The 27,785-nt window shown below is 35.2% G+C and overlaps 1 protein-coding gene across 13 annotated transcripts in view; it reads right to left on the bottom strand.

Annotated features, from left to right (window-relative positions):
• Positions 1–27,785, bottom strand: part of SNAP91 (synaptosome associated protein 91) — a 158,703-nt gene that overhangs the window by 35,199 nt on the left and 95,719 nt on the right. For 12 of the 13 annotated variants that reach the window (XM_057302559.2, XM_034962459.3, XM_057302556.2 and 9 more), the window contains exons 11-21: positions 22,834–22,861; positions 19,914–20,023; positions 17,898–18,016; positions 13,801–13,815; positions 13,487–13,654; positions 6,601–6,708; positions 5,705–5,968; positions 5,409–5,486; positions 5,173–5,244; positions 4,682–4,765; positions 3,441–3,524 (exon numbers count right to left, since the gene is read on the bottom strand). In XM_057302559.2, coding sequence (XP_057158542.2) covers positions 3,441–3,524; positions 4,682–4,765; positions 5,173–5,244; positions 5,409–5,486; positions 5,705–5,968; positions 6,601–6,708; positions 13,487–13,654; positions 13,801–13,815; positions 17,898–18,016; positions 19,914–20,023; positions 22,834–22,861 — 1,130 coding nt within the window. The remainder of the gene's footprint in view (positions 1–3,440; positions 3,525–4,681; positions 4,766–5,172; positions 5,245–5,408; positions 5,487–5,704; positions 5,969–6,600; positions 6,709–13,486; positions 13,655–13,800; positions 13,816–17,897; positions 18,017–19,913; positions 20,024–22,833; positions 22,862–27,785) is intronic. The other variant, XM_055113927.2, reaches the window with a different exon arrangement.

Genomic DNA, 27,785 nt, shown 5'->3' on the forward strand with positions numbered 1-27,785 from the left:
TTTTTTGTTTTTGGCTAGGAAAGTTGCTCCTAGTTCACAGGATAGAATTATATTAATATTCCATGATGTTCTTTAGTGAGAATATGACTTCCTTATGCTTTGATACTTGAACAAGAGTGAGAAATATTTTTCTATAAGAAAACAGGGAAGTATGAAAAATTAGCCCCCAAAATTAAGCCCTACGGAAATTAAAAGTTAAAATTTCTTATGCTAGCTTATTTTTGTTTTCTGTTTTTAGTAGAGATTAGGGTTTCACCATGTTGGCCAGGCTGGCTCAAACTCCTGACTTCAAGTGATCTGCCCATCTCGGCCTCCCAAAGTGGTGGGATTATGATTGTGGGACACTGTGTCCAACCCCTTATATCAGGATATAAGGTGAAATAATATTTCACATTGTGCCAAATAAATCAGGCACTGACATATGTATACATTAAATTACAAGAACTGTTTTGAAAGCAAATGAGACATTAAACTCATCTATACTGATTTACATTGAATATTAATTTATTTAAATAGAAAAGAGAGAAATAAGAAAGTGTACACAATATATAACTTTGCCTATCACTGAAAGAGTTACAAGAAGATGCAGTAGAAGAAATGGAAAGTGTACAGTAAATGAAACCTATGTAGATGACATTGGGTACTTTCATTGATGATTTTCTCCTCTTTTCTACCCCATTTTAATAAGATTTCAGAATAGACAACACAATTGAATAATTTTATTTTTTGTAAAGTGAACTAACTTACTTTTTTTGTAGACTTCCCCTGCTGGACCTGTCCATATACCAAGCTGTGCAGTTGTGGCACAGGTATGTGCAGTTACACCTGGCAGCAGGTGACAAACCCCTTCAGGCTTGTTCTAGATGTGTTTTTAGATTCTTATTGCATCCCCCAAGGTCAAATCTCTTGGCTCTGTTACTGACTTCTAACTTGGAATTGGATGGGAACACTCCCTTTTCCCACAGGAAAAGGCCTTTCAGCTCCAGTTTCTAGTGTCCTGGGCTCTTTGAGAAACACAGTATCTCAGGTTCTAGCCTTGGAGGACACAGAGAGGCCACAACGGAGGAGGATCCTGGAGTAGACAATGTGGCTGTGTAGCACTGGAGGTGGTCAACAGTGGCTGACCGCTCTGCCAGGCTCCTGTCTGGTAGGCTTCAAATTCCCATTTGAGATCTGTGGCAGGGGATGGGATACCCAGGAGAGAAAGAAAGAATTCATAGGCTTCTGTGAAAGGCCAGAACATTTGATTTTATGGGCCGTTTTAATCTTAATTATAACTTCAAAGCAAAATGTTTGTAATCACTAATCTCATTTTAAAGTTAACAAGGTCATGATCCCTCAAATAGCCATTAAAACTATGCTATTTCTGTGGCATGTTAAAATCTTATTGCTGAACCCCCAAAATGTGTATGAAGTTTATTGGTTTAGTAAGAGTTTGAAAGTTTCTGTAGCCAATTGGAAGCTGATATAAGAATATCTAGGCCTGGATAAAAGCCAGGCAAACTAGCAGTTTATTTCTCCAAGTAACCAGCTGTGGTTTGTGTTAAGTGTACTGCCTCTTATCATCTCTGCAACTTCCAAATATTCCATGATGTTCTTTAGTGAGAATATGACTTCCTTATGTTTTGATACTTGAACAAGGGTGAGAAATATTTTTCTATAAGAAAACAGGGAAATATGAAAAATTAGCCCCCAAAATTAAGCCCTACGGAAATTAAAAGTAAGTTAAAATTTCTTATGCTAGCTTCTCAGCGTAAGTTCTCAGCAATATCATGGTGGGGCCCTGGTTCTTCAGTGCTGAGGAAAATACCTAGTGGTAGTCACTGGTATGAGTGGTTTCAGCATGCAAGACTGTTATGTTTCATCATAGTAGTCTGGAAAGGATGGGAAAGACACTAGAGAACTATTGCCCCTGGGAAAGACTGTTAAATAGCCAGTCTGAATTACTGATGGAAGGAAAGGTTAACAGCTGGGCTACGACTACCTGCTTTAGCTTCCTGAGGAGAGATTTGACCTCAACTCAAACTTCCTACAACTCTGAAGGCTGATGAGGGTCCTTTAGCATCTGCCATTACTCACTACTAATCCAAGAATAAATGTTCCTCAGCTTGCTGTACCTGGTGCCAGGATTGTTTATTGTATAACTTGTAATTTTATGGGCTATATCCACACTAAAAAAGGGAACTATTCATATGCTTTATCAAGGTCTACATGGCTAGCACTAGCACGGTATTTAAGATGCAAGACTTCAGACATGCATGGCAGCTTCCCAGTGGTGATGTGACCCATGCTCTCGTCAGCCCCTTGTCAACCTTAGGACCAAAATTCATCCCTTGTGGTGACTGTGGAGGGGCCTCAGAAGCTGCATCTGAGTGACTGAGTCCGCTGTGAAACTACTGTTGTGCTTCCTGTTATGTACCCGTCTAAGTAAAATCAGAGTAAGGTAAGCCAACAATGTCTTGTGAGTTTGACTAATAATCTGAACTTAAACTTACTACTGTGGTCTTGCAACTGGTCTTTCATAATGCTTTGCTTATGAAAATAATAATTTCTAGGTCAAGGCTATCACTAAGCACACACTTTGTCTTGTTCCCAAGGAAGACCAATACTTGGCTTTCACTATTTTTGAGTCCTTGAACTGTTTCCTTTTATTCTATATATACTACTTGGGCCACAAGCAGTAATCCAAGGCAAACTGTACCAATCTATTTCACACTATGACCCTGTTGAGCTGAGATCACCCCATGAGTTTTCACATAGAAAAATGATCAGCTTGTTAAAAAACAAAAAACAAAAAACAAAAACAGTGGTCTATGTAATAGCAGTTTTGACCCAATGGTAGGAGTCTGTAACAGTTTCTCCTGGAGTGATTCATATATTACGAAATCTATTTTCAAACATCATGGTACATTTCCCCACAACTTCCTTTAAAAAAAGATGGGCATAGACATTACAAGACAAAAATTGTTACATAAGCACATTACCTTTTAAATAATCTAAAGGAAACATGTTGGCTGAAAATAAGGCAGATTTGGAGCATACAAGAAGCCACAAAGGTGGCTTGTATACAGCTGCAACTTTAAGACCCTGAGAAATAATCAAACTTCTATCATACAATGACTGAATTTTCAATTTCATGTCTTTTAAAATTATTTTTTAAAAACAATTTCAATTTTGTTTTAGATTTGGGGGGGCAAGTACAGATTTGTTACATGGGTGTACTATGAGATGCTGAAGTTTGGGGTATGATTGATCCTGTCACCCAAGTAATAAGCATAGTACCCAACAGTCAGTTTTTGAATACTTGTCCCCTCCCTCAATTTTATGTCTTGAAAGAAAAAGAAAACATGCACCCTGCAATTTATGTAATTTTTATAATTGTTACTTATAAAAATATATCCAAATTTAACTTCTACAAAATACCATTTTAATTTAATTACCAGCTAGTAGGTCTGCCGATGCTGATGAACTAGAAGCAGCCTGAGATGCAGGTTGGGGTTCAGAAGCACTACTTCCAAACGCATCTATCCGTTATCCATTGTGCAGCGGAAAAGTAAGAAAGTGTAAAAAGTAAGTATAGTAAGTAATTTAAGTATTATGTAGAGAAATGCAGAGACATGACAGTGTACAGTGAGCTTGTCTTTTGTGGGTGTGTGAAATGATCACATGAATTGAATTATGCTCTGACCGGTTTATTCTCTCAAAAAGAGTTCTAAAATATTAACAACTAATACCTCTTTGTAAGATTAAGGGAATTCTTTTTTTTTTCTAAGAATAAAATTTTTGGACTAAACCCTGTCATCTGTCAAAACAGAAGCAAGGTTTTAAACTTTTTACCTAAAGGTAATAAAACAGAATTTTTCCATTTAGAATTCTATTAAATGTTTAAAAAATTAAACTTAATTCAAGGAGCAGCAATATGATTTGTACCTACATGTCAAGGTTTAGTGTTTATCTGACACAAGTCTTGAGCCCTTAAATGTCAGACACTGCAATATCTTTGTATTCCTCATGTACGCATCATGGAATGTCCATGATGCTTCAATGTACAGGAGGTACTCAATGTGGGTTAAGCTTTCTAAGGATAGTATTTAAGCTCAAGAGCTAATTCAGTACATCTTCCTGCCCTCAGATAACGCATAAAGGAAGAGGGAAATATATTTAAATCAGCAACACATTTTCCAATCCTTCTAACTCTTTGTAAGGATAGCAAAACATTATAAATAAACCTACAGAATAATGTACAACATCTAGACTTATGCTTTCAGTTTTAACTGGCTTGTTTTCATTTCTAAATTATCTATTAATAGGTCATGTTTATTTGGCTTTTAAGAACTTAGAGATGTTGATTTAGCCAACAGATCAGGATCACCAAGGAAGAACAGTTGAAGGAAATTCCAGTCAGGTAATTCTACATTAGGATGAAGAACAAAAAGTTGAAAACACCAAGTGAAAAATTATGTGTTTTGTTAGGTCATGCACTGAAAGTTATGATGAAATGATGAGGATGAAGATGATGATGACGAAGAAATGAAAATGATCTTAAAAACTTAAGTTTACATTTAAGAGACAGAATTTTATATAGCCTAAAGAAAAAATGATGAAATATAATAAAATAGATCTAAAAATTATTCTGAAGAAAAAAAGATTCCTTAAGTGTTGATGGAGGAGAAATACGCACCCCCAAAAAGGTCTATGACCCCTGAAGAATCCACCTTTGCTGGCGAGGCAGTGGTTGCAGGAGATGGTGCTGCAAATGCATCCACTGCAGTGAAGCACAGACAGGAAAAAGTGCATGTCACCCAAGGGAAAAGAAAACCATGAGCCTTGACAAATGGCATCTTGGGATTTCATGGTTCACTCCAGGCAGAAAGACTGTAGACAATCTTAACAGTTAAGGAAAAGCAAACGGATTTTAAAATACATGCTCTCCAGAACAAAATAAAATTGACTCCTTGAGGTCAGAGGTTTCAGTGTGAAAAAAATTTTCACTAGCCTTAAATTTGAAATATTAACCCTCAACGGTTGATGATGGTCCCAAGAGTGAGTTTTTCTTTTCAAGTACATTTTAAATTTAAAAGAACTCAAGAAAAACCCACATGTTATATCCTTCTCTCTATGCATTACTTCCACAAGACATCTCTGAAGTCCTGACCTTGGCAAAGCACTCACCAGATAAGAGGTCAGCAGTGAGAGAACTCTCAGGCACAGGAGAGGCCCCTTGTGGTGGAGAGGAGAAAGCATCTTCCAAAAGTGAAACAAACCAAAACCAAGCAGAGGTAAGTAGTAGAAAGCTGAAATCAAAGTCAAAAATCTAACAAATGCATTATCACAGGTGAGTACAAAGAGCTTAATCAGGAAAACATCTAAGAAACTAAAGTGAAAAAAAAGGGTTGCTTTGGTTTTACCTGTACTAAACAGGTCTATGCTAGGAGCAGCATCTGGCTTAGGCGCTGCAGCAACTTCAGGAGTGGACTCAAATAAATCTAAGACCAAGAACACACATGCCTTTACTCAACTTGAACAATAAGCCTGACACAGCATCACTTCCCAGTCCTGAATTAGCACTTTGAAGAACTCTGAATTAAGCAGCAAATGGTTTCTAGAGAACCATTTAATTACACAGTCTTCATGCAGTACATCTCAAGGATCAGAATTCAATCCACTAGACGGAAAGAGGTCGACAACAATAACAAAAAATTACCACCAAAGATATCTAGAGCAGGAGGAGCAGTGGTGGCGGTGGCAGCGGAGGTGGTGGTAGTGGTGGTGGCAGCGGCGGTGGCAGCAGTAGTGGCAGCAGCAGCAGCTGCAATGGCAGGAGCAGGAGAAGGAGCAGTTGCGGGAACCGGAGGGGCTGTGCTAGCTGTAGGGGTAACTACAGGAACACTGGTCTCAGGTGGCTTCATTGCAAAGAGGTCCAGCTCAGGTGCAGCCTCTGCACTACCTTCAGATGGGGCAAAGGGGTCTTTTGGAAAGGAAAGTGGAGACACACACAGCATCAGTAAGGAAAGAGACAAGAGACAGCATCATAACTATGGCAAGAGACACCTTATACAGATATTTACACACTAGCTAGGTGTGAGGCTCCTTGGATTTAACTACTATCCTACTGGCAGGGGTTAGTGATTAGGATGTTTTTCTAAAGAAAAAGGAAAACTTAGTAGGTACCACAAGTTAGCAAACTAAAGCATTTTGCAAAGTGCCGTAAGATTAACCTACAGTCTAGGATCAGAGATTGCTATCCTTCAAATCTTCACTTTATTTGGTCAATCTGGTAGCTTTGAAAATTCATTAAAACATGCCAATATATTTGAACTCAATGTTACAAAAGAGTACAATATAGCATTAGAAAAAAAAACATTAAGACAGCATACTTGCACTGACAAAAATTGTCAATCTTAAGAAATTGTCAATTTTGATAAGTATGTACTTCATTGTCTTAATGTTTTAAATGCTGGCATTATTTATTTAGTTATGATGAATGATACTTTACACTCAGAAGAAAGTAAAATTAGAAAAACATATGGCCTCTTCTAACTACGGGGGTTTTACATTAGGACAGAAGAATAACAGACTGGCTAATGACTTTAAACCCACCATTTCCTGAACATGCATCAAGTGCTGCTGCTACAGGGGTTGGGGTAGCTGGTGCGGCGGCCCCTTCGGATGCTGCAGGGGCCTCCCCAGGAGAAGCTGCAAAGGCATCTTGGGTGCGGTTTTTAAAACAGCAGAAATTAAAAGAATAAAAAGAGAAGAAAATATAGTAAAAGAACCAAGTTAAATTGTGAAGAAGGCTCCCTTATACAACATGAATTTTTTAAAATGCATTTTTATGGCCCATGCACTGTTGGTGGTCACAAAACAATTATTCTTTGCACACCTTCATGTTAGTTAACATGCAAGTGATACAGTGTTGATACTGCTGAGGCCTAATAGGATCCAAAAGGTAATGAGATTCTCATTGTATAAGGGCTCTGAGAAGCATGTTTTATGTATCATTAGAAATTAATGGATGTAAAAATTAAAACAAAAAATATTTTTAATTATGTAATTTAAGACATTAAACTTTCATGTCCAGGTAACACTGATTCACTGTTATTAAAATGTCCCTGTCTCATAGTTTCTAGCAAACATAATATCTTCTTTAATGCCAATAAAATTAAATATACAATGGCAATGTAAATAATTCTAGTTTTAAGATTTTTTATAATCTAGTACAGGCAAAATTACAGTGTTAACATGAAAGGTTTACTAAGCATTCCTAAGTGTTGTCTTCACTATCCTTGAAAAGCATTTTCAAACATAACCAATAATTTTACTAAGGTTTACTAAGCATTCCTAAGTGTTAAGTTTACTAAGGTTTACCAAGTATGAAAGAGTATGAAACACTCTTACTAAGTTTACTAAGCATTCCTAAGTGTTAAGTCTTCACTATCCTTGAAAAGCATTTTCAAACATAACCAATAACTTATTTTAAAGACATAAAGAGATAAAAATAGGGTATGACACCATAATGCAATTATATTTTTCTAGTTATTTGGAAAATAATCTATTTTCAACAGATTAAAACAATAGTTTCACATTTTAAGACTATAAGTGTATTATTATTTATAGAATATCATTAACATACGAGCAGCCACAGTTTATAAATGCCCATTTTACAAATGGCCGATGTATACAGATGCTTCCCAGTGTGTTTCTACCAACAATGTTAGTTAAGGTAAGAAGTCTTTGAGCTTGCATAGAGATGCTATAGTTTCAAAAGTACAGAAGGAATCAAGCCATGATAAACATGACAGGCTTAGGAGAAGAAAACCCTGGAGAGTGGAGACCAGCACCCACCTAGAACCTGTCACTTACCTGCTAGACTTTCCATCCCCAAATACTGTCTTCCGCAATATCTACTCATGTTTCCTGGAACACTGTTCCTTCAGTCATGAAAATAACATGTCATATATACTTGGGAAGGGCTACACAGTACATGCTCTTCCTTGGTGATTTACTTAGTATATTAGGCTCTAGGACATGCTACTGTCAAGATACTTGTTTCTCAGTTTGACCTGGCATGTCCCAAACTGAGTATGAAACACTCTTTAGTAATGCAGAGTTCTAGTTTTATGTGGAATAACAAACATTAAACTAGATACTTACTTTGTTAAAAGGCCCTTTACCAAATCACAAATATCCCTAGAAGGGACAACAGGACATCAGTTATTCATATCTTATGGATTAATCTGATCTGATTGTTCCTCTTTGTTATACTGAGGAAATATATGTTCAATTTATTTATTATTAGAGACAGAGTCTTGCTCTGTTGCCCAGGCTGGAGTGCAGTGGCAATATCATAGCTCACTATAGCTTTGAACTACTGGTCTCAAGTGATCCTCTGGCCTCAGCCTCCTCACGGACTGGGATTACAGGCCTACAGCACTATGCCCGGCCAGGAACATAGGTTTTGAGTGTCAGGTCAGCTGAGAGGCCAAATAAATAAAACTAAAGAATGAAGAATACATCAAGGGATAGAGTAGGCCTACTTTCTAAATGCCATGTTAAGGATACTATACTTCAGGACTTAGAGCAACACACCCTCTACGAGCAGGGCAGAAGAATGTAAGAGAAGTATGAAAAGATGTTGGGAGGGCTGTAAATATTTTGCCATGAGTCAAGTCAGTTGTTTTATTTTTTTTTGTTCCTATAAAATTTGGAACTGAGGCTAATAATATTGCAAAGAGTAGAAACACATAGCAGTCATATATATTGCCATTATTAAATTTATCTGTAACAATCTTGTGATTTAGGTTCTACTGTCTCCAGTCTGTTAGATAACACAACCAAAGCTTAAAGCGTGTGTGTTCTCATCACAAAAAATAAGTGAGGTAATGCATATATGTTGATTAGCTCAACTTAGCCATTCCACAATGTATACATACTTCAAAACATCATGTTGTACATTATATATATATATGTATATACTTTTTCAATTAAAAATTATTTTTTTAAAAAAGTCTGATGACTAAAGTTACACAGCAAGAAAATGGCAGAGTTAGGATTTGGCTCAGAGCTGTCTGAGCTTTATGTGTTTAGCCACTGTACTGCATTTTTTATGAAATATGCCTCATTCTATTATATTACTCCCTTCTTTATAATTGAATAAACATCAGTTACATTAGTGCCAGGGATCAAATAGATATTTATGGGCTGACCCCTTTAGGTTATCACTTATGTGTAAGGAGATAAAGCCCATATTGTTATAGCTACATCCTTAGAAGAGGGTTTTAAAAAATCCCCTTGTCAGCAAGATATCTCCTTTTAATTCTTCTCGTTACTTGAAACTAAATATTATCAACTTAACTCATCTACACCTGTCAGAAATTTTCTTAAAGGTAGGAGCTGCAGCTGCTCCCATCCCCAGCTGTTTGAATCTTCCTAGCCCTGAAGGAGACATGAATGAGTGTCCAGATGGTACCAGGCCCAATCACTGTCTGACTGCAGCCACAAAAGAGACCTTGAGTGAGAACTGCCCAGCTGAGCTCAGTCAGCCACCAGAACTGTGAGAGATAAAATTTGAATTTGTTAAAAAATAAACAAAACTTTTAAAAATATCTAGTTTTTTCATTATAAATGGCAGCATTATCTTTCCAGTATTGCAAACTAAAGTTATTTCCAGTTCAGTTCTCCTTTTCATGTTACCCATTTGCAGTTAATTTCTACATTCTGTCAGTTTTTCAACCAGCTCTATTTCCTAGAAATGCGTGCTCCTGCTGTTCTTCAATTATGGACTCAGTCTAGGCCTTAATCCATAAACTGAGCTGACTGCTGCAGACTAGTCTTTTTTCCCCTTCCAGTACTCTAAGACAGAATTTTCCTCTCAAACTTTTTATCATATGACTACCTCTCTCAAATCTAAGAGCTGTTGTTTCCCTCAGCCTGACCTATTCTCCCCATCTACTTTGGCCACATAAGCCATCTTAAATCACACACTCAGCACAAAGGTTCCAATTGTTCTCAACAGCCCAAATGTCACATTCTGGTTCCTCTTTGTCCCCAAAGGTCCCAGGTTATAAGGCTCTTACATGAAATCTAGTTGAAAGTGTTTAATTATTGGTTTTAAGGAAGGTTGGTTAACTTAGTTTTTTGACCAACATGTACCCAATGTGATGAGGCTTGTGAGGTAAGTTCTTTGGTTTTCCAGTCACTTGGTTTAATGTTTGCAGACTACTAACCTCATGAAGGTTTGCTCACAAATTGACACATTTGATTGAAAGGGTATCCTTGTTGGTGTGCAGAGGAATTAGCATCAATTTAGCATTCTAGTATTTAGAAAAACCCTGTGTTGTTCAAATCAATGTGCTATTGTCAGTAAAATTTGCATCAATATAAAAATAGGTTATTTTTAAGGATTTTGCCTTTTATTTTTTTCAATATTTATAAATTTTCCTAAATTTTAAAGGCGTAACACTGCCCTTGCAATCCTGTTCTGCATGATCATAAAAAGAAGATCTCATTTCTTAAAAGTTCACTTTAAAAAATGAAGCATTTAATAAATGTAGCTGACAAAAATTTTTTAATGACTTACATGAACTACCTACATTGAAAGGACTAAAACATTACTTGTGTATCAATCAGAATATTTCTGTTAAAAATCACAAAAATTTACTATTTTTTAAATTTGTAATTTAAATATAGTACTAAAATACATTAACAGTTTTAATATTTGATAGGGATGAAATTAAATAGCCATCCTTCTGAAATTAAAATCCATTAAGCTTTATTTCTAAAGAAATCTACTTAGTTGCTGTACATATTGCATAGGACCTCAAAAAGGCATGTTTTAAAGTTGTAAAGTTATGCTGTGTTAAACAAAACATAACTGGTTTTCTGATTATTCTAGAGTTCTACCACTTACCCATTGTAGAGAGACAAAATATTTAAAAAATGGCCACACAAAATGGCCAAAGAGATTTTAGCTTAGGTTTTTACTAAAAATTAAATCTCCAAATAATTTCTTAAAAACCAATGAAGGCATGAAAGAAATTACAGAAAATCACTGAAAATCACAAAACAGATAATGACATATATAGACTCCTGAACATAAAGGATGGAAATTGTATAGCTATCAGAAGCCAGGAGACAATTTATCGAACTATACAGATCAATAAAATAATCATGATGTAATTTTCAGATGTAATTGTCATTGTGCACTCATTTCTCAGCCAGATGACTGGAAAGGATATTGATAAAATCACAAGAAAAGTCTCATTCTTTGACATTAAGTTGCATGATTCTCTGCAGTACTCATCCTTTAAGCTTATATTTAAAGTTACAAAGAATGCCATCATGAAAATTTTCTAAACATACAGATTTTTCCACTTGATGAATATAGTCGAAACAGAAATAAATGACAAACAAAAACAGCATAATGGCATGAAGAATATTTCAAAGAAATATCTTAGTCTTTATTATTCTAGAGGGCTATGCAGGAAGTAAGATAGAATTGATTGATTTCTTTGAGGTAATCAACTCCTTATAAGTGGACTGAAAACAAAAAATCTAAACAGCTAAGGTGTAGAAATGTTTCAGCACAAAATTATTATGCATCCTGTCCATATTTTCCTTACTTTTTTTCTGTTAACACAAGCCTATGAGAAACTACCCATAGCTACATCAATAACAGAGGGTGGGGGAAGGATACATTTTAAATTAAAACATTTACTAAGTGTATTACCTATTATTATTATGGAACTTTCAAGCTAGAAGGACTTTAGAGATCTTCTAGACCAAGTTTCCAATTGTATAGATGGGAGAACTGAGGCCAAAGGAGGTCAAGAGGCTTACCTTTAGTCAGGCCTAAACAACTTTGACAAACTCTATTTACCACCTGATTTAGATTTGTGGAAGGAAGAGGAAGTTGATTTTATAAATGTAAGCTAAAATTTAAATTTTTGGTTTCAAAGGATATAGGGGCATAAATGAAAACCTAACCCTCTATAGTGGGTGACTCTTTTTAATTTAATTTAATTTTTGAGACAAGGCCTTGCTCTGTCACCTAGGCTAAAGTGCAGTGGCGTGATCAGGCTCACTGTAACCTCCACTTCCTGGGCTCAAGCAATCCTCCTGCCTCAGTCTCCCAAGTAGCTTGGACTACAGGTGCTTGCCACCACAACTAGCTAGCTTTTAATTATTTTGCAGAGACAAGGTCTCACTATATTGCCCAGGCTGGTCTCAAACTCCTGAGCTCAAGCAATTCTCCAACTTGGCCTCCCAAAGTACTAGTATTACAGATGTGAGCCACTGTGCCAGACCATGGGTGACTCTTTATTCAAGGGTCTGCAATCCTTTCTCTCCTACTCTTTTACAAACAGGTTTCTCCTGTTCCATAGGAATGGACAGCAAGGCAGCAGAAAATGTCTTTTGTGTAGCAGTGGCAACAATGCTGTGTCTAGTGGAGTGCTCCTTGTCTTGGATGATGTTGGCCAACCTTAGAGACTGGAGCATGGCATGTAGCAGAGTGGTAGGTGACAGTGTGTTAAATGTATGTTCCCAGGGGTACATATTGATTACACCAAAGCCTGCCAAATCTCTCTTGCTTTCACCATTTTCTTCCTCCAATTTCTTTACCATATTCTCAAAATGCCCTAGGAAAGATGTTATATGGTAATGAAGATACACAAAACTATAATGACTATAACATCACTTGACGTATGTATTTGATATGAGAACTTCTTTAGGTGTGGACATTGGTACCACACAGATGGGGATACATATATGAATAAACTGGCTTCACATGGCTCATCAGGTCCAGGCATATTATAGTGGGTCAGAATTTACATTTCCACGGAAAGCATATTTTTAGACAATCATTTCAAAGACTGACTTAAATCTGTTTTCAATCAGCCTTTCAAGTGCTGCTTCAGATGTTTTCTCAGAGTTCCAAAACCAAAGATGATCCAAGTTTTTATTTGGACAGAACAAACTTAAAGCTGTAAAAACAGGCACATTCCTAAACTCTCTTCAGAGGCTTCCAAACTTGAATTACTCTTAGATTATTTTTTGCCCTAAACATTAAGAAATAACTTAGGCCAGTGTTGCTCCTCCTACATTCCCCAAATATTCTCTGGGCTAGTTCTAATCTGGCCAAAAAGCTACAGGTGACAGAGAGCTCTGGTACCACTTTTATACAGACACTGGAGAGCAGGAACCTAAAGGCAGGAGTTCTGAAGGTAGCAACATGAATTCTAATGTTAAAAAACGTGAAAATCAAATGGGCCTGATGCATTGCAATCTCTGCTATAAAATTACTAAAATTAAGTGACGAGAAAGTTGATGAATTTAGTGAAGATAAATATACATGAATAAACATTGAAAAAGTACTTAAACACTCTGACATGCTGTTACATAACGGAAAAAATTTTAAAGACCTTAACTCCCAAGTAATTTTAGCAATCCTGAAAGGAAAATGAAAGTAGCAGCGAGACTAACTAACCTCCAAAGAGATCCACTTCAGCAGTGACAGCAGTAACAGTTGTAGTAGTGGAGGCAGAAGCTGAGGCAGTTGCAATTTCAGCAGTTGTAGTAGGAGGGGTAGGTTCTGGTGCAAATGGATCTGAAATCTGTGCTTCAGAGGGAACAGAGGAAAGTGCAGCCAAAGAATCTATATTTCACCAGAGACAGAGAGCAAACAGAGAGAAGAAAAGCAAAAGACAAAAGATATACCAGACTCCAAATGATCAAAATAAGGACAGTTGTTACACACAGAAGTCTGTCAAAATGGAAGTTTAAAAACAAAGCTTTACTCACCCTCTCCCAAAAGGTCTACCGATGTCCATTACATGGCAGCATATGAATAAATAAGAGCTAAAGTTGAAACATGCAACCATACCAATGTCCAAGCCAGATAAGGCACTAACTAAAAAAACCTTAGCTTTATGTGTCTTCTACACCATTTGCAATTAAAAAATAAATGCACTACCTATTATCATGGAACTTTTAAGCTAGAAGGGACCTAGAGATCCTCTAGACCAAGTTTCACCTTTAGACATGTACTTCAGATTTTATTAACAAGCAAATGGGTCACAAAACTACTTGTGCTGTAGCTAACCTTATACATGAAGATATCAGAGTCATATGATCACATAATATTGATTAGCTTTCAAATACATGTTGGTAGATAATTTTAATTCTAATAAATTCTGGCAGTAATCCCATATTTCTCAAAAAAAGTAAAAATTTCACTTTAAGCATGTGTAAAACTGTTTTCTCATGTCTAAAATATACAGACACACAACACACACTTATTTGTGCTTCTGCAACATGAATTTACTATGAAGAAAATAAAAAACACTCTATTAGGGAGCCAAAGATGAGGATTTAAAAAATCCTCTGTATTCTTTCAGCCAATTGGGTTCATCACCAGCCTGTAGAAATGCCAAATCTTACATGCACAATTTAAATTAAATTTACTAAAATAAATTTGCTAAAATTTGGTTGCTTTACACCAACAGGAAAAAAAATGCTATCATTACAATGTGTCCCCTGAAATAAAAATGTGTGTTGGTACCTATAACCCCCAAGAAAAATTTAGAGACATTTGAAGTGGCTATGGTCCTTGGAAATGAGACCAACCAATTAGGCTTACAGAGTTTTACAGTTTATAATTTACTGCCTAGTTATACAGAATTCAAATATGCTTCAATAATAGAAGTGGCTTGATCTTATCAAACAATATTGAGAAAACAATTTTATTTTTTTGCTTAGTCAAATGAACAAACACATATCTGTTACAATTTAGCATCACCTTCAACCATGACTGGGTATCCACTGGGCAAATTGTAGAAGTTTATTTCAATTTCTTAAAGTCTTATAATTTTTACTATTTTGCTTAGAAATTAGAGAATTTCTTTATTAGCATTTCCCCCCAAAGCTGACTTTTCTATTGCTATGAAATGTTGCAGTTGTAGATGTTTTGTTGAGGCCAAAGTGCTGTCTAATCATCAAAAGGTGAACATCAGGCCCTATAAGGTGCCTTTGTACTAATTATAAAAACGTACTCCCTGGGGCAAGGAGAGGGACAGCATTAGGACAAATACGTAATGCATGCGGAGCTTAAAACCTAGATAACTGGTTGATAGGTGCAGCAAACCACCATGGCACATGTATACCTATGTAACAAACATTCTGCACGTGTATCCCAGAACTTAAAGTTAAAAAAGAAAGAAATAAGAAAGTTTACATGGTTTTCACATATTTATCATTTTAAACAGGTTAAAGATAGTACCTTTCTTGTATAAGTGTAGTGATGACCAGCATAGTACTTGTCACAGGAGCACTCAATCAATATTAGCTTTCATTGTAACTTGAGAGCTATCTTAGTTTTTATTGTAAAATTAATCTTATGTGTTTATCAAAAAAACTTTAACCTTATAGTCATTTAAAATAACTGAAAAAAGCATAAAAATATGCTTTTAAAATCAAACTACTATGGAAACTGCTTTACCCCAAATTCTGGCCCATTAGCTTACCTATTGGGACAACTGATGTTTAGCCATGTGAACAAGCCCCATTTTCTCAGAAATATAATTTGGATCCAACTGCCTTTTTTGTGATTTTTTTTTCTTTTTTTTTGAGAAAGGATCTCACTATGTTGCTCAGGCTGGACTCTTAACTACTGGGCTTAAGTGAGATTCTCATCTCAGCCTCCTCAGAAGCTACATGCATGAGCCACTGTACTCAGTTTTTTTAATCCAACTGTCTTTGGTAAACCAGTGAGTTCGTTTTACTGTCTTATGGCTAAAATTTGAAAATAAAATAAAAGCTATATTCTAAAATAAAAGCTATAATATCTTAAAAAGAAGAAAAAAAAAGGTACTCCCTGTAGTGAGACAGATTAGAAAAAGTAAAGCATCTCTTTCTCAAGGATAATGAGAAAGGCTCACAGCGTGACTACAGAGTTCTGGCTGGATTTCAGCCCCCTTGCCCTGCCTTTGAGCAATGCATGATCTACATTGTCCATATAGTACAGCCCTGGCTAAAACCATACTGCTCTGCTTTCTCTTTTTATGTCCAATGATATGTTAATGTTTCAATCATCAATAGTTACATATTTCTAACTTTAAAGGCTAAAATGTATTCTAATAAAATTGGTTATTACAATCAATTCCTTACAATATTATATGTCTTAGCAAAAAGTATTTAGAGATGAAAATGAATAAAAATGTTATATTGCAATTCAACAAAATTTCACCTTTTTTTTTCCTTTTATTTATTTGGCATTCTTTTAGTGCCAAAATTTTTTTAAAAAAGATAAAATTTATCTTCAGTTTCATGCCAGGGAATATGGAAAAGGGACTAGTTTACAGTTTCACTGTTTATTCATTAAAGTTCTAACAAAGACAATATGGTAATGAAAATAAATTATTAGCAAATTAAAATAATCAGTGATGAAGCTCAGAATAAAAACAAGAGTAAAAAAGAATGCCCTTATAAAATCTCTTCAGCAATATTTTCCTTTACCAATCGAAATTTAATAAAGTTAAATAAAGCTGAGAGAACAATTTTATTTTAAAAATTGATAGCTGTAGCCTTAGGAGTTGAACATTTCAATATAGGATAAGGTTTACATATTTAAAATGGAAACGTGCCAACATTTTAAATGTTCTTATTTATAGTTAGCAACATTATTTCAGAACTGGTTATCTTTCTCTTATTTTTGTTACCAAAATAACTTGGAAATGAGATCAAGAGATTACAGATAGGACTTTTGATGTTATACTGACACACTGTTTAACAAGACCACCAAAGGACATTCAATTATTTAGAGAAATATAACTTCATTTGACTTAGTTATTATTGTGCACTAAAGGCTCTGGTTCTGCAATGTTATGTTGTTACAGATCTTGTCTGCTAGTGATGCAAATAATCTCTGTATGGGAGAAAAGATAACCTCAAGGCTATGATTTTTATTACCCTATAGGACATTAACAGCTTTCTATCTAACCTAGCCATCTTATTCTAACATTCCTTTTAAAATACCTATAAATACTCAGTTCCTCAAAATGTTCTTTGAGACAGCTTTATCATCTTGCTGGTTTCCTCATTAGTGAGTTACTAAGTCTTTTATTTCTGTTGCTCCTATAGTTGTACAAGGCATGTCTTAAACTTTTTGAAAATTTTATGCTGATAGTTTGGTACAGGAGGGCATGGTATTTAAAACCAACTCTTTGCAGCTTTGAGCATTATGAAGCACTTACTTTAATTTTTATATTAATATTAAATGTTTTAAATCAAATATTTATAAAAGGCTGATTTTTTTCCTGAGATCCATAAATAAAGTGGGAATCAAGTGCTTAGATGTGATTCCTCTCAGTCAATCAGTTTAAGTATGGATTTTTCTGGTACAAATAAGAATCTGTAAAAAGATTTCAACTGTATGAAGTCAAATACAATGTGAATAAAATCAATTCAGGCCTAAAAGAATCCAGGAACGAGGCTACACCTGACCAAACCAAATTGGAAATGTTACCTTTGAGTAACCATAAATTAAGGGGAATACTCAATCCTCTAAGGCCTGAGTCTCTAGAGAACAATTACTAAAAATAATCAGAATTTTAGAGTAGTAATAAAAAAGAACAACAAAAAACCCACAAAACTTCCTTGTTCCAACTGTTAAAATAAAAACTATATGACTACTTGAACATTCTCCCTGTATTACAGGCACTTTCTCTGTCTCTCTCTCTCAATATATATTTCAATCAATAAATGCCATTCTTAACATTTTCCCTCCAAGTTTCTAATACCATTTTAGATAATCAAAAGGTAAATGTTAACAATTATAGCCTAAGTAAAAACAATGAAATAAAATGAATAGAGAAATGGCAAGGTTGTCTGGTTTTACTCACCTCCCCATGCAGTGGCTCCTCCAGCAGGTGGTGGTGGTGCTGGTGCTGCGGCTGCTGCTACCCCTCCAGAGGAAAAGTCTGGCTGGAGGTCCAGGAGATCACTAGATGGTTTAGAAGTGCTGAAAGGAAAATAAAACATTAAAATCAGATTTTGAAATTTTATAACATAAAGGTGTTTTTGAATAAAGACATGCAGAAATCATCAAAGATTTTAGGTATTTTAAATCCAATAAAAGAATAATACTTTGGAAAGTATAGAGCTATAGCACATAGCTGACCAAGAGTTGGCAAACTACTTTTGTCAAGGGCAAGATGGTAAGTATTTTAGACTTTGAGGGCCAGTTGGTCTCTATCATTACTTGACTCTGTTAATGTAGAATGAAATTAAGACATAGACAATACATAAACAAATCAACATGTCTTTGTTCAAATAAAACTTTATTTACAAAAACAGAGAGTGGGCTGGAGTTGATCTATGTGCAGCATTCTACAGGGAAATCAAAATCATAACCTTGAGGTTATCTTTTCTCTATTTCCTAAAATCTTTTGTATAGAAAAAAAATTCATGTCTTGAGAAGAATTTATTTATAAACCAAATAACACTAAAGGGAATTATTAACCACTAATTTATCTTTTTCCTACGTTAGACTATAATATATCAAGTTTGCCTGTAAGAGGACTCACCTAAAACGACTACTGCATTCTTTATTTTTACTCAGTTGAGGCTGTGCTTTTCAAAGCTTCTCTGTCTGTAGAATCTCCAAGGAGCAGCCTTACTATTCAAAGTATAGGCCTCAAACTAGCAGCATCCTGGGATGTTTTTATAAATGCAAAATCTCAGGCATACCCTGTATCTACCACCTCAGAATCTTCATTTTAATAAGATGCCAAAGCAATTCACATGTACATTCAGATTTGAGGAGCACTGGCTTAAAGCTTACCAGGCCAGGTGCCAAGCCATCAGGGTCCCAGGTTCCCCACCTGCCTTCATAAACAGCAGTTTCATCTTTATCTTTTTTTACATATTAGATTTCCAAGTAATATTCTTTTGAAGAAAGGATTCTGCTGCTTTTAAAAAAAAGTTTCAAAACCACTGAAACCATTGCTAGTTTTGATGTCGATTTCATAAATACAACTGGACTAAATACCAGGAAAGGAATACATATTTATTATTAATATCTTAAAGCTTTTGTAAGAAGCAATTTAATTAGAACAGTAATAGAAAGGAGTTGGTTATACCAAATTTGCTATTATAAAATGCAGAACTAAGCAAGTAGAGAGTAAAGCACACAGTTAACATGGGTACAATACTTGGATTTCTTGCTCAGTTCAAAGTTCAAGTCTCCAAACATAGGGCATTCATAATCAGAGTCAAAGATACTACAAAATGATATTAGAATCCTCTTAAGGCAAACGAACTAAGGAATTGACCTAAATTTATTATTTGAGGACACACCTATGAGCTGGGGATTGATTTTAGGAGGCTAGAGATTTCAAAGAACGCACAGTCATCCCCAGATTTCTCACTACTGTTCTGATCTGTAGGTTCTATAAAAACTGATTAGGAATACCCCAAAGGCCTCCTCCTACCACCAGAGTGTGAGTTCCTCATATGCACTAGCTAATTGGTCAAACAATTCCAAGTTGGGGTGTGTGTGTGTGTGTGCGTGTGTGTGTTTTAAAGCATTTTAAAATACCTTTTGAATCTCCCACAAGAAGAAACTAATTTTAGAAAACACTTTCCATATCAGCCAATTTCAGAATAAATTGTATGTATCATTCTTCCATTTCCTTTCCCAGTTTGTGACAACAAGGTGATTTCTATAGCTTAGGTCTTTCTAACGATTTAAGAGGCACAGGAGTAAAACAATGTACTTTGTGTAGTAAAAACTTCAACATATCACATTACTAGGATTAGATTTCCTTTGGTGAAATCATTTGGGTACAGCACATACAAATAAAACCAAACTCTAATAAAATATTAATAAACAGTTAACTGCATATTTATTTACCAACCTGACTGGGACAGCCGCAGATGCAGTTGCAAATAAATCAACCGGTGGGGATGTGTCAATAGTTTTAGCTGGTGTAGAATTAGGAGACGTAACAGTTGTGGCTGGAGAAGACTGAAAGTGAAGATGCACAACACACTTGAGTCAAATATGAATCTACAGGACACAGGGCAGCAGGACTTTTCTTTGTATAACCATGACATGCCAAGCAATTTTTTTTTTGTAATTCTTTGTGGAGGAAAAAAAAAACTCAGTAAAATTTGAAACCAAGGATTGTAATAAATAATCAATATTGGCTAAAACATGTTACAAATTTTAAACGTAATTTATATAAAATGATAAAATATTTGGCTTAACATTGCAATGACTTCCATTCATTAATTAAAATAAAAGCTAAATGTATTTCTTGAACATAAAATTATTAGGAAAGATCTTACTAGCTGCAAAAAATTTCAAAAATTATCAATTGTAGTAATTGCTAAAAAAACCAATGTCATTATTTTTTCTTGTCATCCTAAAAAGATTTCATGTGAGGTCCTCTCAGATGACCTTCAAATCCAGAAATCTAACTTGCAAAATAGTTCACAGTTGGAAGAGAACGATTCACAAGCAAGATTCAAGTCACTGATGTTTTGAAGATATCATGACTATAGCCCATCACTAAGATGACATAGATAAAACTAAAAAGGTAAAAATAAAATCTAGTATTTATTTTTCAAGAAGAGGTATTAATAGTCAATTAATATATTACAAGATTTTTATTTAGTTACTGTAACTAAACAATTTTGTCTGGTATATTTAATTCTCCATGCATTCACAAGAGAAAGATTAATGGAACATTTCAAAACAATCTATTGATACTTAGTTCTGTAAGTGGAGATGAGACATAACAGCAGGAAGATTCATGAAGACCAAGACCAAGCCAGGGCTATCAGATACTCCCCTAACTGGGCATCTGACTTCAAAGAGACCAAACATAAAGGAAGTTTTAAAAAGAATAATTTGAGGGAAAAAAAAACTGAGGAGATCAGAAATTTACAGAAATTTACAGACTTAAATATTATGTTTGTCCAAGAATATACTAATCCAAAAGTCAAAATTCAATAGATATGCAAGTGCCAAGCATTTAGCACTTCAAGAAAGGTGGACACATGAGCAGTGTGGATGTTGTTAATCAGAAAATATCAACTCAGACCTCTCTCTTCAACAAAAATCCAAATCTTCCAAATGGAATACAAAACATGATCAATGGAAGAGAAAGGATTAGTTTAAGCTAATTGTATGTCATCCATTGGGAACACTGAGAAATCCTCTAAGAAAAGGTTTTTAAAAGCCAATGCCTGTATATAAGTTTAGAAAAAATGATATTGATGAAACACTGAGAACTTATTGACAGCAATAAATATTATCAACATAAATGCAAAAAATGAAACTCTACAGAAGCCCATTAAAAAATGCCTTGTAACAACAAGCTCTGAGGAGATGTAAGAGCTAGGAAAACAGAACCCAAATAATCTGTTATTACAAAAAGAAAAAGTCAGTAAAATTCAATTTGGCCAAAATGTAGAAACAGACCAACCCAAAGGATGCCACAATTTTACAACACTCTACTCAGCAGTCATATATTGGAGTTTTTCACATAGACATAATGGTTTTAAACCTGGCCTTATATCAGAATAAATGGAGCTTTTCACTTGTTTGTTTTATCTGACTGATTGTTCAAGGTCCCTGAGGGGATCTTAGGCAGCCAGCCAACCCATCACTGGCATAGTACATGGTGTCTGGAAATCACCAGTGCAGCCATAATGATATCCTTGAATATCTGTAATGACAGCAATTATATAATGGAAATTTGTCAAAGAGGAAAAAACACATCTATTACATTTTTGTCTGAAGAATACAATGGTAAATGTGAACTACAGACCTATAGAAGTAAATACTCTTGTCACTAATTACCCTAATCCTGTCCTTTCACATGGTAAAAAAGAGACGAGGAGGTAAACGAGTTATTATAGTAGACTGTCTAAAAGGCATATTTGTGGAAAGACACCCAATTACAATGGATTTCTCTACCATTGAAACATGCACAATATCACATTACCTACCTCATACGACTCTGATTTAGAATATGTAAAAATGTTTTACAACTATTAAAACATTCTACTGATAACATTTGTTTTCTGTTGCAATATAAATACATGAAAATCTCTCCAACTTTAAAAATATTTAGTCCAAACAAAGGACTAAATTACATATACTATACTACATTGGACTTAGAAACAAATATAAAGGAGGATACATAAAAACGTAACTTACCTTTCCTCAAACAATTTAAATTAGAATTACCATATGACCCAGCAATTCCACTTCTGGGTATATACCCCCAAAGAATCAAAACCAGGGACTTAAATAGATATTTGTACACCCATGTTCACAGAAGCGTTATTCATAAACCCAAATGATACAAGCAACCAAATATCTACTGACGGATGAATGCATGAATAAAGTGTGGTATATACATATAATGGAATATAATTCGGCCTTCAAAAGGGAGGAAATTCAGGCACATGGTACAACATGGCTGAACTTTGAAGATACGCTAAGTGAAATAAACCAGTCACTAAAAGACAGATACTATATGCGCTCACATATATGAGGTTCCTAGAGTAATCAAATTCATAGAGACAGAAAGTAGAATGGTGGTTGCCAGGGGATCGGGGAGAGAGGGAGGTGGGGAGTTATTGTTTAATGGTATAGTTACAGTTTTGAAAGATAAAAATAAAAGTTCCGGAAATGGATAGAGAGGATGGTTGTACAACAATGTTAAGGTATATAATGCCACTGAACTGTACACTTTATGATGGTAAAATGGTAAAAAACAAAAAACAAAAAACAAAAACCCCCAAACAAAAAACCAAACTTACCTTACTTAATGGAGAGGGAGCACCAGATCTAAAAGGCAATATAAAAAAAATTAAAACTGAATATATATATATATGTGAATATATTTGTAGAAGCATTTAAGTTGGATTTCACCTGGTCAAGCGCTAACTTGTTTTATATACAGACTTTTAAAATAATGGACAGGCTATTTTTAAAAAACTTTTAATCTTTTACTTAATAATGACACCCCCTTCCACTGTTTTCCATCTACTTAATTTCCAGTACTAGAAATACTTAAATTCAACATTATTTTCCATATCTCTTGCAACTCAAATTCTTTGAGTCAAACATTATTGCCTATGTCCATAAAAAACAGTCTAAATGGGAATTTAAAACCATTTTCAGAAGGCTTGGAAAAAACCATGCTTTGCAGAATTATGACAAACCCCAACACCCAGTGGTTTAAATCACTTAGGTTAAAGTACACTGTGAAGATCCCTACAGGCCCTGTGCCTGAAATATGTCTCGGCTTCCATATTCATACTCTTGAAGTCTGTTTCCCCCCCGCCATGGCTGTAATAAAAACTCTAGCAAGAATATTCCAGGAAAAATATTTCCATCATCCTGTTATAATTAGTGGAAGCTAGGAAAAAAACAGCAACTTCGATGCTTTTTTCTAAGAAAATGAGGGAAAATTAGGAAGGCGTGAATTTTAAGTTATATTACTGGTAGCATTGACTATTGCAGATCACTTCTAGGAAAGTGCTTCGGAAATAACTGCCAGAACAGCTCACATTTTACTAACCTCAGTTAGTGAAAAATGAATAACAAAACAAGATGAAGACTAAATACATTTCAATAAGCAGCCTATATTCACCGCCTTACTGCATGGCAGGGATGACTTTTTACTCATCTACAGAAAAAATATCACACACATAGCGGCAGCAAAACAAAATTACAGCAGAAATTTAGTAAGTAGAATTTTGTACAATATTATGAATTTTTGTCTTATTGGATATAGCAAATTTAACAGTATTATATGCCAAGTTAATATCTTTCTTTTTTTTTTTTGAAACAGAGTCTCACTCTGTCACCCAGGCTGGAGTGCAGTGGCGCAATCTCGGCTCACTGCAAGCTCCGCCTCCCGGGTTCACGCCATTCTCCTGCCTCAGTCTCCCGAGTAGCTGGGACTACAGGCGCCCGCCACCACACCCGGCTAATTTTTTTTTTTTTGTATTTTTAGTAGAGACGGGGTTTCACTGTCTTAGCCAGGATGGTCTCGATCTCCTGACCTCATGATCCGCCTGCCTCGGCCTCCCAAAGTGCTGGGATTACAGTCATGAGCCACCGCACCAGGCCCAAGTTAATATCTTTTAAGTTCAACTTCATTTGCAAATACATGCCTGCCATTTCCTGTTTGAATTTAATTTCTACTTAAAATGAATATAAACAACAGGTAGCAAGGGCACATAGATTTCTGCTATATAACAAGCATAAGGGTAACAACTTGGTTACATGTAGTTTGGCTAAATGTTATTTTAAGAGTAATATAGTCTATGAGGGAAAGGATATACCTTTATCTATACTGTCCGTGTCAAAGGGTCTACTGAAATGTCTACAGTAAATTCCTTAAGAACCTAAAAATCTAGTACAGCATAAGGTGGGAAATGTCCTAGTGAGTTTTGGCTAATAATTTCTCCACTCCCACTATTTTTTCCCTTTACGTATGGAAAAGGAAGGGAGTTAAATCTAAATAAAAATTCAAGAAAATAGTAGCCTGAATTCTACAAAGAAAACACAGAAGCCTTTGGTATGGTCACTTTCTAAGAATGAATTAATTTAATTTGTTTCTCTCTCAAGCAATTTTCATAAACCAATTCTTAGTGGTATTGATACAATTATAAATACTAATAAAGAAAAGAGAAGAGGCCAGGTGCGGTGGCTCACGCCTGTAATCCCAGCACTTTGGGAGGTAAAGGCAGGCAGATCACTTGAGGTCAGGAGTTCGACACCAGCCTGGCCAATATGGCGAAACCCTGTCTCTACTAAAAATACAAAAAAATAAAAAATAAAAATTAGCTGGGTGTGGTGGCACGTGCCTGTAATCCCAGCTACTCAGGAGGCTGAGGCAGGAGAATTGCTTGAACCTGGTGGGTGGAGGTTGCAGCGAGCCGAGATCGCACCACCGCACTCCCTCCAGTCTAGGAGACCGAGCGAGACTCAGTCTCAAAAAAAAAAAAAAATCAACAGCTTTAGAAATACATTTCCAAACTAATACCTAAAATATTATAACTTCTTCTATAACATCTTCTACCCCACAGCAAGAATGAAGATATAATAAAAATGATAGAATTGTTCTACCTGCTATAAAAAAGAATATCATACTTAAGTATGAAAAATCATAATTGGTACAAGAATCATTTTGCCAAGCTTCCACATAAACAATATTACGAAATGATACTTGCAGTTATCCCATGAATTATGCAAACAAACAAAACTCTCCTACTGTCTCTGTTGAGATATCATCCCACTTACCACATTACATCTTAGTTGCCTGTTTAATTCTCTATCTTCTTCACTAGATACTAAGTTTTTTGAAACGAAGGAACTCATCCCATTGTTTTATATCCTTAGCACTTTACATATCATCTGACATTTTCTGTATTATTTGAATTTTTATATTAGAATATGTTCAGGTATTCATTCTATAATCAATAAATTAACCAGACGTCTTTAAAAAGTTATTTTCTGTGAAACAAAACTGTCAGGATGCATGACCTCTGTTTTCTAACCAGAGTTGGCTTCTGCCATGATTTAATTAAAAGGTTGAGAACCAGAGGTGCTCCAATGGGGCCATAGCTTTCAAAAGCACCATTAATCACTGATTAAACTCTGAAGGTTTCCAGGCTCGGAGAGGTTAATAACTTTCCCATGTCTCATCATGCTTTAACGGTGGATTCCAGACTCTAGTCCAAGTCTATATGCCCCTCAGAGCCTATGCTCAGTCCACATTCCAACCCCCAAAACACAGATAAACTTGGCACATTTGCTTCTCTCTTACACAACATATAAATTGCTCTTCTTATGTGTTTCTCACTTGATTTTCCACCCTAATGTTAGTCATTGCCCTTTAGGAAAGAAGATGCTACATCATTTATATATAGACAATATTTGTTAAAAAGAGCAATACTTCTATTAATAATTTCACCTAGAAAAATCTAGTAGATAATGAACCATGTTGGAAAAACAAGGCATTAAGATAATTTTAGAAGAAAATGAATGACCCATATAAGTAATCTACTCTAAATTCTGTAAAATTACTACAAACTCATGGGTTTCACTATGAACACAGCAAATGTCCATATTTCTTTCCAAGATGTTAACAGGAAGCTGTCAAATAGAATATTTTGTTAAGTTTTATATGAGTCATAACAATAATCCCTACATAGTTTTGAGTATAAGTGCTAGCCAGAAAAAAATACAGATGTGAAAGATCTATCTACATCCTTCAAATAACTTGAATTACAAAAGACTTATCTTAAATTTCCTGTAACCTCAACACTTAGTAAACCCACATAAATAATAAAATAAATTTCTCTCTTTTGTCCTGTGGAATTATAGAAACAGACAATATATAAAGGTATATCACAGAGTATTGCATACAATTACAGAAATAAACAGCAGTGGACACAAGGTACTAAATATAAAGGGCATACATATTCTTCATAGCAGACATTTGCAAATGCTTCAATTTATGTATATACTTGGTTTAGAGGTTAGAATAGTTTTATACTGTGACCAGAAGACAAATAAAACAATTTTAAGTAATTAATTTTCCTTATACATTTGTCTTTTCGCATTTATGCTATAAGCCATGGGGAAGTCTTTTGTTTACTAAACAAATAAAAAATATTTCATTTCTAAAATCTGAGGAATATATAAATATAAATACATATATACATCTAAGAGAGACTGTTAGTCTAGATCCAAGAAGACCGAAAGAAAGTAAAACCATTTATGCTAGTCAACTTGGGAGACAAAAATAAAGCATAATGAAAAAACACAGATGTGTAAAAGGGACAGAAATCAGTTTTAAATCTTCTAAATACCAAATGTGGAATCTTAAGAGTGTTTTTTGCATTTTTAGTAATTACCAAATGCAAAAAACTCACTCCATACAGTACTCACCCTTCACTTAAGTTCCAAGGTAAGCACAAACATACAAAGAAGAGAATAGTTAACTATTATAGTTCATTTATTTTAAAAAATAGGGAATAAGCAAAAGACAAGTTCAAATGTGGTTTTAGCCAATTCAGAAGAGAAATATGACAAGCATAAAATGATTTTAAAGGAAAAAGAAAAATTATTCTAAGAAAAAAGTAATTCGAAATGGAGGATTATTGAATTTTAAATTTCACTTCTCTAGAAATGTAACTAAATGTCCATAGCTATTTTTTTTTCCAAAAATAGCTTGTGGTGACCACAAGGGGGGGAATTTAGATTTGAAGTCAGGGCTAATGAGACCCATTCTAGCTACCCAAGGAGGCTTCTCTGTGACTGCAGCGCTGATAGATTTAACAAAAAAACAAGGGAAGGATGTGGCCCTATATGGGGTTTGGGGGACCCTGAGTGGAAGAGTGCAGAGAAGCTGACTTACAGTGTGCATCCAGCACTGCACAAGACAGAGATTTTAACTTTAGCGGATGTGCATATTTCCTTAGCTAAAGAGGTCCTTCTGTCACAGGAACAGAAACATTTCTCAGCTTCCTGTCTCCATTTGCTTAAATCCTAGGCAACTCATTTGGCTTCTCAGATACCCTAATAGAGGGTGGGCCCAGAAATAACTGAACTAGGGCATCTCTTATTGTGATCTAATGTACTCTCATGTCAAGTCTGATAATCCCCGGCCACGCTGAGATTGGAGGCAGAGCCTGGACTGTGGAAACAACCTTGAAAGAGCCCCTGAGAGCTCCTACTATATCCATCATTCCAA

Source organism: Pan paniscus, chromosome 5 (assembly GCF_029289425.2).
Source record: "Pan paniscus chromosome 5, NHGRI_mPanPan1-v2.0_pri, whole genome shotgun sequence".
Lineage (NCBI taxonomy): Eukaryota > Metazoa > Chordata > Mammalia > Primates > Hominidae > Pan > Pan paniscus.